The sequence below is a fragment of the Hemitrygon akajei genome, chromosome 2, assembly GCF_048418815.1.
Source record: "Hemitrygon akajei chromosome 2, sHemAka1.3, whole genome shotgun sequence".
Taxonomy (NCBI): Eukaryota; Metazoa; Chordata; class Chondrichthyes; order Myliobatiformes; family Dasyatidae; genus Hemitrygon; species Hemitrygon akajei.
The window spans coordinates 204285880-204303391 of NC_133125.1; the positions used below are offsets into that span (position 1 = coordinate 204285880).

The following is a 17512-nucleotide window of genomic DNA, read 5'->3' on the forward strand; positions in this document are numbered from 1 at the left end:
AGATTCAGGTGCAACTTATCCCTTTTGTACAGGTCCCTCCTGCAGCAAAAAAGGTCTCAATTATCCAGAAATCTGTATTGCCCCAATTCTTCAGCCACAGATTTATTTGCCACCTTATTCCATTCCTATCCTCATTATCTCATGGCACAGATAGTGATCCTGAGATTACCACACTAGTGGTCCTGCTTCTCAACTTCTTTCCTAACTAGCTGTTTTCTCCTCCCTTTCTCTACCTATGTCGTTGTACCAGTATGTACCACGACTTCCACCTGCTCATCCTCCCTTTCCAGGATATTGCGGATGTGATCAGAAACATTGTGGACCCTGGCAACTGGGAGGCAAACTACCATCCTTTTTTCTTTCCTGTGTCCACAGAATCGCCTATCTGTCCCACTAACGATAGATTTCCCTATCACTGCTGCCATCCTCTTCAGTCCCCTACTCTTCTGAGCCACAGGACCAGACTCAGTGCCAGAGGCACGGCCACTGTTGCTTCCCCCAGGTAGGTCCTTCCCCCCAACAGTACTCAAACAGGAGTACTTATTGTTGAAGGAGACAGCCACAGGGATGAGGGATGCTCTCCATTATCTGATGTTTTCCATTCCCTCTCCTGACAGTCACCCATCTATCTATCTCCTGTAGCCTGGGGCTGACAACCTCCCTGTAGTCTCTGTCTGTCACTGCCTCACTTTCCATAACAAGCCGAAGGTCATCGAGCTGCAGCTCCAGTTCCCTAACACGGTCTCTAAAGAGTTGCATCTTGATATACCTGGGGCAGATATGGCCATTGGGGAGGCTGGGAGTCTCTTGGAAATCCTACATCTGACACCCAGAACAGAACACTGACCCTGCAGATATACCCCTCCCCCCATTCCTTCAAGAGATAAATAAGAAAAAGAAGTAAGAACTGAACTTAACTACTTACCTTGTCTCCGCCTGGTCTCACCAAAGTCTGTTGAGCCAAAGCCTTACCACTCTGACTCAGACTACTCCGACGATGACCGCTCCACTAGACAGTACCTCTCTTTTATGGAGACTGGGCTTTTCAAGCTCCGTTCCAGACCGGCATGGTCACACTCTACTGTGTCTGCACTGCTGTCCAGTCAAAAACTGGCTGCTTTTCCAAACTCCACTCCGCACCTGTGTGGGAACACTACTACTGCATCTGCACCACTTTCCAGTGAGAAACTATGTTTCTTTAAAGCAGAGGTTGATAGATTCTTGTTTAGTCAGGGCATGAATGGATGCAGGGAGATGGCAGGAGACTGGGGCAGAGAGGAAAATTGGATCAGTCATGATGAAATGGCAGAGCAGACTCAACTGGCCAAATGGCCTAATTCTGCTTCTATATCATATGGTCTTAATGTTTAAGAGGCTTTTAGACAGGCAGATGAACAGTCAGATGGAGCATGTGCAGGCTGATAAGTGTTGTTTGATTTGGCATCATGTTGTGTTAGGCACAGACATTGTGGGACATAATACTCTGAACTACTGTTCTAGGTCCTGGGTAAAAAACAATATTTATATTTCTAGGTCCTGGGTAAAAAACAATAATTGTATTTTTGCATTTACATACAGATTGAAAGAGTGAAGTGAAAATTTCAAACTTCCAATGTTTCAGAAGAACATTTATCATCAAAGAATGAATAAATTATACAGCCCTGAGATTTGTTTGCTTACAGACACACAAAAAGCAAGAAACCCAAAAGAACTTGATTTTAAAAAATAAAGACCAACACCCGATGCGGAGGAAGAAATGGAAGAAAACACATGCGCACACAAGTTATGCAAATAATAACATTGCAAACCAATTGAGCCCTCCGATCCCAACCCCAGAGCAGCCTGGAGTAGGCCCAAAGCCTCAGTACCAATTGAGCCCTCCGATCCCAACCCCAGAGCAGCCTGGAGTAGGCCCAAAGCCTCAGTACCAATTGAGCCTTCCGATCCAAACCCCAGAGCAGCCTGGAGTAGGCCCAAAGCCTCAGTATCAATTCATGATATTAGTGGGCACAGAGCACAGCAGCCGGAACAGCCTTCATAGCATCAGTGCCATGGAGAGGAAGTGAACGTCACAGAGAGCGAGCAAAATCGGCTCTCGCCTGCGATCCTGGACATCCTGTCTTTCCGGCCTATCTAGGCCAACGTTTAGATTTGCAAGGATGTTGCCAGGACTTGAGGATCTGATTAATAGAGAAAGGTTGTCTAGGTTAGAGCATTGCTCCTCGGAGTGCAGGAGAATGAGGGATAGAGGTCAACATAATTATGAGGGTCTAGATAGGGTAAATGCAAGCAGGCTTTTACCACAGATGGTTAGGTGGACTAGAACAAGAGGTCACAGGTAAAATGATGAAAGGTCAAGTACTTAAGAACCTTGGTGGGGTGTGGGAATTCTTCAAGCAGAGTGTGGTGCACATGTGAGGGCGTACAGGGTTACAGGGAGAATGGGGCTGACAGTAAAAATAAATAAGCCATGATTGAATGGAGGAGCAAACTCGATGGGCCGAATGGCCTAATTCTGCTCCCATATCTATGGGCTTTCCCACAATAGTGATAATGATTCAAACCTTATTCTACAGTGCATGAAGTACTCATAGATGATCAAAGCCAGGTACTAAATCACTTGCTAATCATGTCATGAAACTTTTTGCTTGCCACAAATTACCAGAAATATTATGTTACTTAAAATTACTATAAGCATCAAAATGAATAGATACTGGCCCAATAACAATCCTGTGCACTGGAGCCTGCATTCCAGGCTGCGATGGAACAACATGCAGAGTATTCTGAGAGTGAGAGTGAGGGGTCAGAGGTCGTGGTGCTGCACAATGCCTATCGGGGTTTAGCAAAGAGAGTGAAGAGCAGGGCCTCGCAGGTAGTAATCTCTGGCAGGAATAGGATGACAGTACAGCTGAATAAGTGGCTGAGGATCTGCTGAAACTGGAGAGGGTTCAAAGGAAGTTCACAAAAATGATTCCAGGATTGAATGGCTTGTCATATGAAGAGCGTTTGATGGCTCTGGGTCTTTATTCACTCAAACTCAGAAGAATGAGGGGTGACCTCATTGAAGCCTGTTAAATATTGAAAGGTACTTTCCTATAGTGGGGGTTTCTCGGACCGGATGGAGGGACGTCCCTTCAGAACAGAAATGAGGAGGGACTTCTTCAGCCAGTGACAGATATCTATGGAGGCTAAGTCATTTAAAGCAGAGATGGATAGGTTCTTGATTTGTCAGGAAGTCAAAGGTTACAAAGAGAAGGCAGGGGAATGGGGTTGAGAGGGATCATAAATCAGCCATGATGGAATGTATAGCAGACTTGATAGGCCACATGGCCTTATTCTCCTATGTCTTATGGTCTCATGCCAGAATGCTGTCCACCGTATATCTACAGAAATCTGCAAGACTTTGGTGACATGACAAGTCTCTTCATGACGAGCTGTAGCCGTTGGCGTGTCTTCTTCCTGACTGCGGCGGTGTGCTGGACCCAGTCTAGATCTTCTGAGATGCCGATGCCCAAGAACATGATTGGAGCTGCTCACCCTTTCCTTCGTCTGACCCCTGGATGAGGATGGTGAGTGTTCGCCCCACTTCCCCTTCCTGAAGTTTGTTCCAAAAAAAAACCCGGAGTTGAGGATGACCGAGCTTTAAATGAATTTATTCCCCCCCATGACTCAGGCTCTGTGAGTATTGCTTGATGCTTATCTACTCAGAATGTGAACTGACATCAGGCTGCGTTCTGATGATTTCATTCCTGGATTTGTTTACGGATGAACTGCAAATGAGACACATTTGTCGAAGCCTGCCATTGGACCAATGAGGAACCGCGCCCGCGGGTGACTGACGGCTGGGCTATATCTCCTGTTGCAGGTCGTCCTCCGCCTCAAAGGTCGGTCACGTCACAGCAAGCGGCAACTCTTCAAGGCGGAAGCGTCCGATACAACGGAGGCATTCACCGGCTCGCTTTCCTTTCGGGAGAGGAAGAATCTAAAAGCAGGAAAAAAAGATGGCCTGACTAATCATAAAAGGTGAGTAAGAGTGGTTACTGCTTATGTATATATTTAAAAGCAGAGAGTTTAACTTTAAAAAAAGGTGTAGGGCGTCTCCATTACTTCACGTTTACATTTCGCCACCAAACTGGTTGGTTTAAAATATATACTCGGTTAAAAATTGCCCAGAGGTAATTCCATTTTCTGAAGCCAGATTAAAGCCTGTATTAGGAAGTCATATCAGTGAATATGTAGATAGAATATTGAATATTAAAGGTTAGTAACTGGGTTGACATAACTATCTTACGTAAGTTAGGATGTTCTTGCATTCTCTAATGTGCAAGTTAATTGATTATATATATATATATATATATATAATATTAGCAAACCTAGGTTAATCAAACCTAGGTGTATAAAAGTTCCATCCACTCACGTAGGGTCTGCCAGTTCGTGTTTTCGTTCAGCTTTGCAGCTTGTTCTAGTTGGAAAGGGGCGGAAAACGTGTAACGCCTTGAACGGGTTATATAAAAAGTACGGATTGGGGTTTATCTTTTGTGAACGGTGACGAGCCACATTCCTTTTCAACAGCTCACGCCAGATACTGCTTCTTTGTAATGACTGGCAACTATTTCAAGAACTAAGACTGTCATTCTTAAGGTTTGGTTATGATGGCATTTGTATACATGAGTCTGCATGTATACTTTACTAGAACAAATCCACATATTAAAAAGTATTTCCCCCCCCCCCCTTAATCTGACCCATCGTATCAGCATTGTTTATTATTTATTGTAATGCCTGCACTGTTTTGTGCACTTTATGCAGTCCTGGGTAGGTCTGTAGTCTAGTGTAGTTTTTTCTGTGTTTTTATGTAGTTCAGTCTAGTTTTTGTATTGTTTCATGTGGAAACATGGTCCTGAAAATCAAATTGTCTGGTTTTTACTGTGAACTATACCAGCAGTTACGGTCGAAATGACAATAAAAAGTGACTTGACTTGATCACTGGTGCAGCCAATTGGTTTTAGAAGTTACATGATTAGTTAAGTGGAGACCTGTGTGTCGTCAAGGTGTTTCAATTGGTTGGAGTAAAAATGCATCTGTATCTGGAAGGTGCAACGCTGGTGGCTCCGTATCCTGGCAAAAAAAAAACTACGTCATGAAGACAAAAGAACAACTCTGCAAAAAGGTTATTGAAATGCAGAGTCAGGATGTGGATAGAAGAATATTTCCAAGTCGCTGAATATCCCCCGGAGTACAGTTAAAGTCAATCACCAAGAAGTGGCAAGAATATGGCACAACAGTGGAATAAACACAAAGATTCTAAAGGTTCAAAGTCAAATTTATTATCAGAGTACATACACAAGACCATAAGACATAGGAACAGAATTAGGCCATTCAGCCCATTGAGTCTGCTCTGCCATTCCATCATCACTGATCCCCAACCCCAGTCAACCCCATACACCTGCCTTTTCACCACTCCTTTGATGCCCTAACCTTTTCTGAGAGGCTGTATCACTGTCTGGTATGGAGGGGCTACTGCACAGGGCCAAAGAAGCTTCAGAAAGTTGTAAATCTAGACTTGGGTACTAGCCTACAAAGTACCCATGACATCTTCAGGGAGTGGTGTCTCAGAAAGGCAGAGTTCTTTATTAAGGACCTCCAGCACCCAGGGCATGCCCTTTTCTCACTGTTACCATCAGGTAGGAGATACAGAAGCCTGAAGATACACACTCAGCGATTCAGAAACAGCTTCTTCCCCTCTGCCATCCGATTCCTAAATGGACAGTGAAGCTTTGGACACTACCTCACTTTTTTAATATACAGTATTTCTGCTTTTGCACTTTTTTGAAATCTTTTCAAAATATGTGGTTGATTTACTTGTTTATTTTTAATTTTTATTTAGTTTATTTTTTTCTCTACTAGATTATGTACTGCATTGAACTGCTGCCGCCAAGTTAACAAATTTCACGTCACAGGCTGGTGATAATAAACCTGGTTCCCATCAAGAAACAATCAACTTCTGCCTTAAGTATACACATGGACGTGGCCTCCACCAGAGTCTGTGGCAGAGCATTCCACAAATTTGCTACTCTGGCTAAAAAAAAATCCTCCTTATCTCCGTTCTAAAAGGTTGCTCTTCAATTCTGAGGCTGTGCCCTCTAGTTCTGGATACCCTCACCAATGGAAACATCCTCTCCACATCCACCTTATCCAGTCCTTTCAACATTCAGTAGGTTTCAGCGATTTCCCCCGGCATTCCCCTAAATTCCAGTGAGCACAGGCCCAAAGCTGCCAAACGCCCCTCATATGCTGACCCCTTCATTCCTCAAATAGTCACCACATGCACCCCGAGGTTCTTGTTCCTGCAAGCATACTCAGCACTATCGAGCAGTAACTGTGAACAGGACCAGGGCAAATATAATTAAATAGCAGTAAATAATGAGGTCAAGAAATAACAAGATAAAGAATCCTTAAAGTGAGATCATCATTTGTGGGAACACCAGAAATGGAATGAGTGTAGTTGTCCCCTTTTGTTCAAGAGCCTGATGGTAGAGACTGTTCTTGAACTTAGTCTTGGGAGTCACGAGGCACTTGTACCTCCTACCTGATGGCAGCAGCAAGAGCAGAGCATGAGCTGGGTGGTTTTAATGACGTTTGCTGCTTTCCCACGGCAATGGTTCATGTAGAAAAGCTGGAAACCTTGAGCAACACACATACAGAATTCTGGAGGGGAATGCACAGGAGACATTCATAGATGCTGCCTTACTTGCTGAGTTCCTCTGCCGTTTTGTGTATAATGCAGTGGAATAAGCGTTATTTACCAGGACACAGAGGCTCCTAGCATACACTCGACAATTCTATCTTCTGGGCAAGTTTAGTTAATTGGCAGCCATCCTCTCTCCTTTCTCTGCCATTTGTCACTTAAGAACCAACAAACCTGGTGGAAGTAATCCAAACTCAGTCCTGTGGTACGATGTGCTGACAGCTTCCAAAATCGTTTACTTGGCCAAAAGTTTTCTGATCTTCTGAAAGTTCCTTGTATGGTGCAAAGCTTTTATAAAACATTCCTGCGACCACCTCGTTTGACTGGTTTAAATGTGAACCATTAAATATAGTAAAATACTTTGGATTTATTTATTTATTTATTTATTTACAGGCTGCCGCTATCTGGCAGACAAGATTGGCAGTGCTTTCAGCTCCTCCAGTAAGACCAAGGCTCAGAGCAGCCAGGTCAAAGGTTAGTTCCTCCACTTTAATAGGTGGGTGCGTGAATGTTTTTTTTTCCAATCCAGTTTACATGCTAAATAATGTCATCCGTAAATTCAAATTAGATCAATCATGCCACCACCTTCAGTAGTTCCACATGACACCAAGATTGGCGTGCAGTGGACAGCGAGGAAGACGATCAGAGTTTGCAGTGAGATCTGGACCATCTGGAAAAATGGGCTAAAAATGGCAGATGGAATTTAATGCAGACAAGACTGATGTGCTGCACTTTGGGAGGGCAAGCCGGGGTAGTACTTGTACCGTGAGCAGTAGGGCACAGAGGAGTGCAGTAGAATAAAGGGATCGGGGAATACAGATTCATAATTTCTTTACAGTAGTTAGGGTTGTAAATAGAGTCCAGAATCAGATTTAATATTACTGGTATATGTCGTGAAATTTGTTATGTGGCTGCAGTATAGTGTAAGTCATAATACAAACTGTAAATGACAGTAAGGCATATGTTTTTTTAAATTTAAATTAGTAGTGTAAAAGAGGAGGGGAAAAAAAGTAGTGAGGCAGTGTTCATGGGTTCAATGCCCATTCAGAAATCCGATGGCTTTTGGGCCACTGGCCTTCACTGAGTATGGGCAAATAAAAGACATCCTGCAGATGCTGGAAATCCAAAGCAACCCACACAAAATGCTGCAGGAACTCAGCGGGTCAGGCAGCGTCTATGGAAAGGAATAAGCAGTTGACGTTTCGGGTGGAGACCCTTCATCAGGACTGTAAAGAATGGGAGAAGATGCCAGTATTAAACGGTGGGTGGTGGGGACGGAGTAAACAAAGGGCTGGAGAGGAGGGTATCTGATGGGAGAGGAGACTGGACCACGGCAGGGGAAGAAGAGGTAAGAGGCCAGACAGCGGATCAGAAGGAGAGGGGAGAGGACACTGGAAGGAGAAATTGATGTTCACACCATCTGTTTGGAGGCTACCCAGATGGAATATGAGGTGTTGCTCCTCCAACCTACTAAGAGTGGCCTCATCATGGCACGAGAGGAGGCAATGGACCAACATGTTGGAATGGGGATCGAAATTAAGATAATTGGGCGCTGGGAAGTAGTGCTTTGAGAATGGAGTGAAGTCATATTGGAGCTGTATAAGACATTGGCAAAACTGAATTGGGAGTATTGTGTGCATTTCTGGTCACCTACCTACAGGAAAGATGTTGGTAAGTTTGAACAGAGTGGGGACAAGACAAGCATGCAACAACTAATCAAATACATCTTAATTAGAACGAGCAACTTCAGATCTGTAGTTCGCTCTTTTAGTTCTGAAACCGTTTGACCCAAAATACCAGTACTGATTCTACCCCCACAGACGCTGCTTAGTTTATTGAATTCTTCCGGCATTTCCACTTTTCATTCTGATTTCTGGAGGAACTTGTTCGAGCACAGATGTACATTGGTGTGTGCGTGTGCATGTGTGCGTCTCATGACTACGTATTAAAATTAACCATCCCAGCATGGTAGTTTAATGGTTAGTTTAAAACTTGACAGTGCCAGAAACTGGTGTTCGATTCACACTGCTGTCTAAAAGCAGTTTGTACGCTCTCCCCATGACCGCATGGGTTTCTCCCGGGTGCTCTGGTGCAAAACCAAAGGCTACAGTAAGCTGTGGGCATGCGATGCTTGTGAGCTGCTCCCCAGCTATTCCCAAACTCCTATCGTAGACCATGAGACCATTCAGCCCATTGAATCTGCTCCACCTTGCTGACTTACTTCATCTTAACCCCATCTCTTTGGAGCAAAGGAGGATGAGAGCTGCCTTGATAGAGGAGTACATGATGATAAGAGGCATAAAGAGTAGACAGCCAGTGGCTTTTTTTTCCCCCAAGGCAGAAATGGCTAATACAATGGGGGCAGGGGTGGAGTGTGATTTTTATCGTGATTGGAGGAAAGTATGGGGAATGTCGGAAGTAGGTATTTTTATTTGGAGCGGTGAGTATGTGGAACGCCCTACCAGGGGTTGTAGTAGAGGCCGTTATATTAGGGGCATTTAAGAGGCTCTTACAGTTGGATAGTAAAAATGTTGGAGGGAGGGGTTGTGTTGATCAAATCTCGGCACAACATTGTGGCTGTAGTGTTCATGTTCTACTTTAAACCTGATTCTTGCAGGTGAGAAGCATGATCTGGCAAATGCATCGGCAAATGATGGCTTGCTCCCAGAAACGCTGCCAAAATCCGGACCTGTGGTCAAGCAGTGCGGGTCCTGAGGGTAAAGGCTGTACTGGTCTCCGTCCTGGCTACGCAGATCAGTGCATCATGGTGACTTCCTGACAAGACTACGTATGTACATCATGGCAAAGAATGATGATTTGCTCAGTAACTCTCTGTCCAGGGAGATGAGCACTTCTGAAAATACCTGCTGTGTTTTTAAAGTTTTCCAATTAAAAATCACTTGTGCTTAATGCAAAACGAGGGTGTCTTAATTATGCATGCACACAAAATGCTGGAGGAACTCAACAGTGAGGAACATCTATGGAAGCGAATAAACGGTTGACATTTTGGGCTGAGACCCTTCGTCAGGACGGGACAGAAGCCCTAAATGGTGGGGGGGCAGGACAAGTACAAGGTGAAGGGTGAGATCAGGTGGCAGGGTGGGGGAAGGTGAGAACATTGGGAGGGGATAGACAGAAGAGATAAAGGGCTGAAAGAAATCTAACAGAAGAGGGCAGTGGACCTTGGGAGAAAGGGAAGGGGGAGGAACACCAGAGAGGGGAGCCAAAATGGGGAATGGAAAAAGAGAGGGGTGAGAAATTGTTGTCCATGCCATCAGGCAGGAAGCCACCCAGGTGAACAATGAGGTGTTTCCCCTCCATCTGAGAGTGGACTCACCATGGCAACAGAGGTGACCATGGGCCGACCTGTCAAATTTGCAATAGAAGCTCAAATGGGTAGGGTCCGGAAGATCCTTGCGACGGATGGAGTGGAGATGCTCAGCAAAACCATCTCCAATTTGCACTGGGTCTCACAAAAGTAGAGGAGGCAGCACCGGATACAGTAGATGTTCCCCAGAAATGAATTGCTGCCTCACCCGGAAGCACATGCTCGGACTGTGTTGGTTGTTGACACAAGGAATACATTTCACTATGTTTCGATGATTACGTATGACAAGAAAACTTTTCTTTAAATATTTCTGAAGCTCGGAAGTTGTTTTTGGGCTGAATTTGATATTTGTGTTAGTGACTTAGACTGTGCTGGTGAGGAAGTCAGGGTCTTGGTCACAATTTTACAGATATCCTGGTATCTGTTTCTCCGCTGATCCCATTCTGGCACTTTGTTGCAGCTCCACGGGCCCAACAGTCGGAGTTTCCAGTTCAAGTCGATGAAGTTATGTTTGAGGATGAAGCATTTGAGCCCAATACGGGTTGAAAGGTTTTCACAGCCCCATTGCAGAGGAGGAGACCTCTCGTTGTGCCCAAAGCCAAGAGTTATTCATAAGCTAATAACATTTAAAACCAGTTCACAGCATGATTCAAGATTCAAAGTACATTTATTATCAAAGAATCCATAAATTATACAACCCTGAGATTTATTTGCTTACAGGTAGCCAGAAAGTAAGAAACCCAAAAGAATCCAACTAAAGAAAAAAAGTTAAAAAGACCAATATCTGATGTGCAAGAGAAAGGGGAAAAAAAGCACAAGTCATGTAAACAATTGAAATGAACAGCCGCAGCAGAGTACGAGGGGTGATTGATAAGTTTGTGGTCTAAGGAAGAAAGAGTCAATTTTAGAAAACCTAGCACTATTTTTCAACATAGTCCCCTCCTACATTTACACATTTAGTCCAGCGGTCGTGGAGCATACGGATCTTGGACCTCCAGAAAGTGTCCACGGCAGGGGTGATTGATAAGTTCATGGCCTAAGGTGGAAGGAGATGAGTTACACAGCTCTCGTTACATGCAGTTCAACTCTTTGATTATGCAGAAAGTTTGAAGTTAACAAATCAGTTAATAACGCATCAGGGGTGATTGATAAGTTCGTGGCCTAAGGTAGAAGGAGATGAGTTATTAACTTCAAACTTTCTGCATAATCACTCAAAGAGCTGTTGTCATCAAGTGGGAGATACAGGAGCCCCAAGTGCCACACCACAAAGTTAGTACCCTACAACCATCAGGCTCCTAAACCAGTGTGGATATCTTCGCTCACTGATTCTTTACTTTGAACTGTTTCCACAACCTATAGACTCACATTGAGGACCATACAACTCATGTTCTCAGCATTATTTATTTATCTCTCTCTCTATCTATTTATTTATCATTATTTCCTTTTTTATATCTGTACAGTTGTTTTGTCTTGCACATTGATTCTTTGTGAGTGGTTTTTCATTCATTCCATTGTGTTTCTCCGTGCGACTGTGTCGTGTCCACCTCTATCACCATTTGGTTTCCCGCCGTCCCCTCCCTCCGAGGTTGCAGTGAGTGGCCCAGTCAGCGGAGAAGGTCAATGGCTGTCAACTACCAGCATTAAAAGAGATGTTCATCGCCAGAGCGAAGAACAGAGCTGAAAATATTACTGCTGTCTCACCCAGCCTGTCAGTCACCAAACTGCCATCAGGGAGTCTATCACCATCGGGACGGCAGGTCATCTCAAAGCATCTTTCCTGTAGCTCTCCAGCTTCTCAACAAAACTCACTCAGGTGTAACACCCTAACGTCCCTGCACCACGTCTGTTAAATGGCCTGGCCTACTTCTTCTGCTGATAATTATTGAATCTGTTCATATGTTCATGTTTATTTCAGCTTGATTATTAATGTTGGTGTAGGTGACCGTTCTGCTAATTGTTGATTGCCCATGACTGGTTGTAAACTGTCGGTTGCTATTGTGTTGCCTGTTATGGTATTGTCCTGCGATTTATGCTTTTATGCATCAACATTGATCAAAAGTGGAGAGAGTGAGCAATTTCAAGGTCCTGGGTGTCAATACTTCTGAGGATCTAACCTGGCCCCAACATATTGATGCAGCTATGAAGAAGGAAAGGCAACAGCTATACTTCATCGGAGATTTGGTTTGTCACCTGAACCTCCACAGATGGGTTGTGGAGAGCATTCTGACTGGCTGCATCACCAGCTGGTATGGGGGACGGGGCTCATAGTAAGCTGCAGAGAGTTATAAAATCAGTCAGCTCCACTATGAGTGCTAGCCTCTGTGGTATCCAAGACATCTCCAAGGAGCAGTGCCTCAGAAAAGTGGCTTCCATCATCAAGGCTCCCCACACCCAGGCATGCCCCTTTCTCATTGTTACTCTCAGGAAGATGTGCAGAAGCCTGAAGGCACACACACTCAATGATTCAGGACAGCTTCTCTCCCACTGCCATCCGATTTCTGAATGGACAATGCCAGGAACACTACCTCATTACTTTTTAGAAATGTGCTTTTTGCCTAACTTACTGTAATTCACTTATTTAACATGTATTGCAATGTACTGCTGCCACAGTGTTAACAAATTTCACAACACATGCTGGTGATGATAAACCTGATTCTGAACCAGTTCTGGTACATTTCACGTTCTGGTAATTTAGCGATTCTGAATGCCCGCAGGAAAATGAATCTCAGGGTTGTAGATGGTGTCATATATGTATTGATAATGTTGGATGCATCAGCAAGGGAGATGAGGCTGAGTACAGGGCTACGGTGGGAAACTTTGTCACATGGTGCGAGCAGAATCATCTGCAGCTTAATGTGAAAAAGACTAAGGAGCTGGTGGTGGACCTGAGGAGGGCTAAGGCACCGGTGACCCCTGTTTCCATCCAAGGGGTCAGTGTGGACATAGTGGAGGATTACAAATACCTGGGGATACAAATGGACAATAAACTGGACTGGTCAAAGAACACTGAGGCTGTCTACAAGGGTCAGAGTCATCTCTATTTCCTGAGGAGACTGAGGTCTTTTAACGTCTGCCAGATGATGCTGAGGATGTTCTACAAGTCTGTGGTGGCCAGTGCTATCATGTTTGCTGTTGTGTGCTGGGGCAGCAGGCTGAGGGTAGCAGACACCAACAGAATCAACAACCTCATTCGTAAGGCCAGTGATGTTGTGGGGGTGGAACTGGACTCTCTGACGGTGGTGTCTGAAAAGAGGATGCTGTCCAAGTTGCATGCCATCTTGGACAATGACTCCCATCCACTCCATAATGTACTGGTTAGGCACAGGAGTACATTCAGCCAGAGACTCATTCCACTGAGATGTAACACTGAGCGTCATAGGAAGTCATTCCTGCCTGTGGCCATCAAACTTTACAACTCCTCCCTCTGAGTGTCAGACACCCTGAACCAATAGGCTGGTCCTGGACTTATTTTTTCCACTTGGCATGATTAACTTATTATTATTTAATTATCCATGGTTTTATATTGCTAAATTTCTTCACCATTCTTGGTGATGCAGCTGTAACGAAACCCAATTTCCCTCGGGATCAATAAAGTATGTCTGTCTGTCTGTTACTTTGAACTTTGAAAGAGTTTAATTAATCATCCATGCTGCCTGAATCGGTGGTCTTGTGACATCAACAATTCACTTTTTGCTCTGTGTATAATTTAAATGAGGCCCCATGTGCCACCTCAGCACGAAGGGTTCAGACGACAACGACAGTAACTGGGACTTCGGCACACCCAGTCACAGGATGCTACTAGATAAAACAATGCACACACCCAAACTCAAATCTTCGGGTAGCACAACTAAAAATAATATCAGCGCAGTGCCGATGAAGGAGGATTCAATGGATCCTGGATCGGAATCACAAGGGCTGGTGACCCTGCTCCCCACCCCCAGGGTCAGAGGTCCATCCAAATCCAGAGTTTGAGGTCTGGAGTTCAGGGTCTAGTCATCAGCGAGTCCTGGGGTCAATACTGAAAACTGAAGTTGGCAAGTCCAGTAGATGAGGCCTGGTGATCAAAGCCCTGGGTTTGTGATTTCACTGAGGCCTGATGTCTGTGGGTCCTCTGAAAGCCTGAGGTAGCCTGTCCTGAGCCTGGAGGCCTGTCTGTGTGAGTGGGAGGGAGGAGGAACCAGTCGTATTTAGCTGCTCTTGTTGTTTTTCATCCAGCAACCTACAAGAAGTAGCGGTGGGGCAGGATATGTCCCTACATCGTATTGCAGCCAGATTCGGCTACCCAGGGAAAAAGGCATCGGGTCAGTGTGTGGCCTTCAGCAGGTGATTGTCTTGGACATCCCTGTTGGGCAATGCTAATGCAGAACACTGCCAGTCCAGGTCACTGGTTCACTGCATTCGCTTCGCCCGGTGTGTGGACAAGGCCCTCGTGCCTCGGGGTGGCTGGTTGTCGACACCAGAGCCAGCAGTGTGCTGCCCTCCAGTGGTCACTTGGTGGGAGACAAGCTGGATTTCGGTCGTCTGTCGCAGCACGAGCACCAAATGAGGAACTGCTATGGACTTGTTCTGTAGAAACGTGGCTCCATGCACTATTAATCTACCAGCCATGACACTCAGGGACTTGGGCTATATTCAAATTTTTGTTTGTATTTATATGTTTCTGCTATCATTATCATATGTGCTAGGTGTGCCGTGTGTGACTGTTAATTCCGTGTATGGCCCCAGAAGAACACTGTTTCGTTTGGCTCTATTCACGTGTATGGTTGAATGACAATTGAAGTTGAACTCGAACTTGTCCCTGCTGTCTTGCTGAGCATTCTGGGTGTGCCGTGTGTGGTAACTCATGGGGGGCGGCTGCCCCCAGCACCACCTTAGGTCGTGTAGGTTGTTAACGTAAAGGGCACATTTCATGTTGGTTTTGATGTATATGCAATAAATAAAGGAATGTCTCTTAAAATAGAAAGCTCTTTATTTCAGTCTTAAATCCACTCTACTTTGCTGGAAGCATACCATCTCTCCTGAAATCCTGATATTCACAACGGAGTTAATGAATTGTCTTCTGCATATCATTAAATAATCAATTAACAAATTAAAACTAAGCTTTTACAGCAGTTGATACCTTTTTAAAAATCTTTACACTTGGAAAAGTGGAATTTTTTGGTCTAGAAATGTAAACTATTTGCACAGTAAATGACCTCAGTAAGGAGAGTCACTAAATTTTCAGGTTCAGTGCAAGAGTCCCGGGTTGAACTCCCACTGCTGTCCATAACGAGTTGTGCATTCTCCGTGTGACCGTCCGGGTTTCCTCCAGCCGCTTCAGCGTCCTCCCACGGTCCGAAGACGAACAGGTCGGCAAGGCCGAGTAATGACGGTGCCAGAACTGTGGCGGCTCTCGTGGGCTGCCCCTGCGAAACCCTCACTCAGGTGATTTGACGCAGATGCCACACTTCACCGTATGTGTCCATCCATGTGCGCGTGACAAATAAAGCTGAACTTGCTTTTCTTTCGTTAAGTTTCTGTTTGTCACTGCCCTGGAAGGCAGCAGGTTCTTGGACACACTCATCTCCCCGCTGGGCTATTCACCAATTACAGTTGCATAACACTCCTACCACCGTAATTAATCCCGTCACAGCCGCTCACAGTTTAACCAGCAGCTTTCCACCCATAAACGTCAATGGATCGGAAACTGGGCAATGTACCATGATCCACCTGCTGGGTGCAGCACCAGGGCGCAGAGATAAAAATATCTGGTGGAGGGAGGGGAGGAAGAAAAGACGGAAGGTTGTGGGGAATTCCAAATGCCCCACCCAGTGGGTGTGGAACAGTTCTGGATAAACAAGACAAAGTGCAAAAGACTGAATGAAGTCCAGACGCGAGTGTGGATGTGAGATGAGGAATTTCTTCAGTCAGAGGGTTGTGAATCTGTGGAATTCATTGTCACTGACGGCTGCGGAGGCCAAGTCACTGGATATATTTAAAGCAGATATTGGTTAGTACCGGCAGTAAAGTTTAAGGGGAGGAGGCAGGAGAATCGTGTTGAGATGGAGAATAAATGATGGAATGGCAGAACAGACAGATGGGCTGAACGGCCTAATTCTGCTCCGAGGTTTTACCGGGTAATTACTGGTTTTTAACAGCGAGTGGTGAATGCGTGGAACACTCTGCCGTGGGTGGTGGTGGTAGAGGCAGACACATCAGGGGTATTTAAGATGCCAAAGTCACTGTCATCAGCAGATGGGCGGCTGATCAACAGACATACAAGTGTCCTTATAAGCAATGCACACAAAATGCAGCAGGAAGCCAGCAGGCCAGGCAGCACCTGGGGAAGAGAGTAAACAGTCGGTGTTCTGGGCCGTGAGCCTTCATCAGGACCGGAGAAAAAGAGATGAAAAGTTAGAGTCAGAAGGTGGGGGGTAGGAAAGGTGATAGGTGACACTGGGAGGGGGAGGGGAGACGTAAAGAGCTGGGAAGTCGATAGGTGAAAGAGATAAAGGGTTGGAGAAGGGGAAATCTGATAGAAGGGGACAGAAGGCCATGGAGGAAAGGGAAGGGGGAGGAGCACCAGAGGGAGGTGATGGGCAGATAAGGAGATAGGTGACAGAGGGAAAGGGGAATAGGCAATGCTGGTGGGGGGAGGGGGGGAATGGAGGCCATTACCGGTGTCCTTATAATTTCCAGAGTCAACTGCATTCGGCCCAGCATATCGCTGTTTTAACACAGCTGCTGTTCAAGGTCAGACATTGTTACCTGTACAATGTTTCTGGGTTGCTAAAGTTCACATTTAGGTTGATGCCTATGGTTCGCCACCTGATAGGTTCAATATTGAAGTCTCGATGTACTGACAAAGACAAGGGACGTGCGCGACGTCTGTGTGAATGGAAGCCCTGGTGCGAGGCAGCTGCTTCAGTACGTGTAGCTTTACATAGAGTCCACTGAACGTCAGCAGCAGCTGGTAGGCTATCTCCTGAAACAGCAAAATAAAATGGAGAATGTTTTAATGGGCCAGTGCCATTCAAATACAAAGTATTTCTTGCCAGTTGAGTACTGTGTATCATCCTCTCCACATCCACTCCAACCAGCCTTTCAATGAGATGTCCCCACCAGTTCCAGCGAGTACAGGACTGGAGCCATCAGACACTTCTCATCCGTTCGATACGTGGCATGTTACTCTAATAAGGGAAGTACGTTACCTCAGATGTACCTTCGGGGACCAGGCACGTCAAGGTGTTAAAAACGTGCTGTGCTTGCTGATTGCCATTACTGAGAGCCCCGTCACTGTTCCCGGGTAACAGTGGAGCCTCCTCAGACCCTGCATCCATCTCACTCAGAGGACTGACTTGACTCGTTTCTACCACGATGCAGAGGTGTCCCAGCTTCTGACGCAGCAGCGACTGTTGATTGAAACACAAACTCGTAAGCGGACACATTACACAAGAATG

The 17512-nt window shown here is 45.4% G+C and overlaps 1 protein-coding gene and 1 long non-coding RNA gene across 3 annotated transcripts in view; one reads left to right on the plus strand and one right to left on the minus strand.

Annotated features, from left to right (window-relative positions):
* The first annotated feature begins 3864 nt into the window (after positions 1 to 3864).
* Positions 3865 to 9662, plus strand: LOC140720105 (uncharacterized). Its single transcript, XR_012097103.1, has 3 exons — positions 3865 to 4023; positions 7139 to 7219; positions 9363 to 9662. It is a non-coding gene; the product is annotated as an uncharacterized lncRNA (long non-coding RNA).
* A 5362-nt stretch (positions 9663 to 15024) lies between these two features.
* Positions 15025 to 17512, minus strand: part of tmem268 (transmembrane protein 268) — a 77088-nt gene continuing 74600 nt past the window's right edge. For both annotated transcript variants that reach the window (XM_073035005.1, XM_073035009.1), the window contains exons 9-10: positions 17264 to 17464; positions 15025 to 17037 (exon numbers count right to left, since the gene is read on the minus strand). In XM_073035005.1, the coding sequence (XP_072891106.1) occupies positions 16867 to 17037; positions 17264 to 17464 (372 nt within the window). In that variant the 3' untranslated portion in view covers positions 15025 to 16866. The remainder of the gene's footprint in view (positions 17038 to 17263; positions 17465 to 17512) is intronic.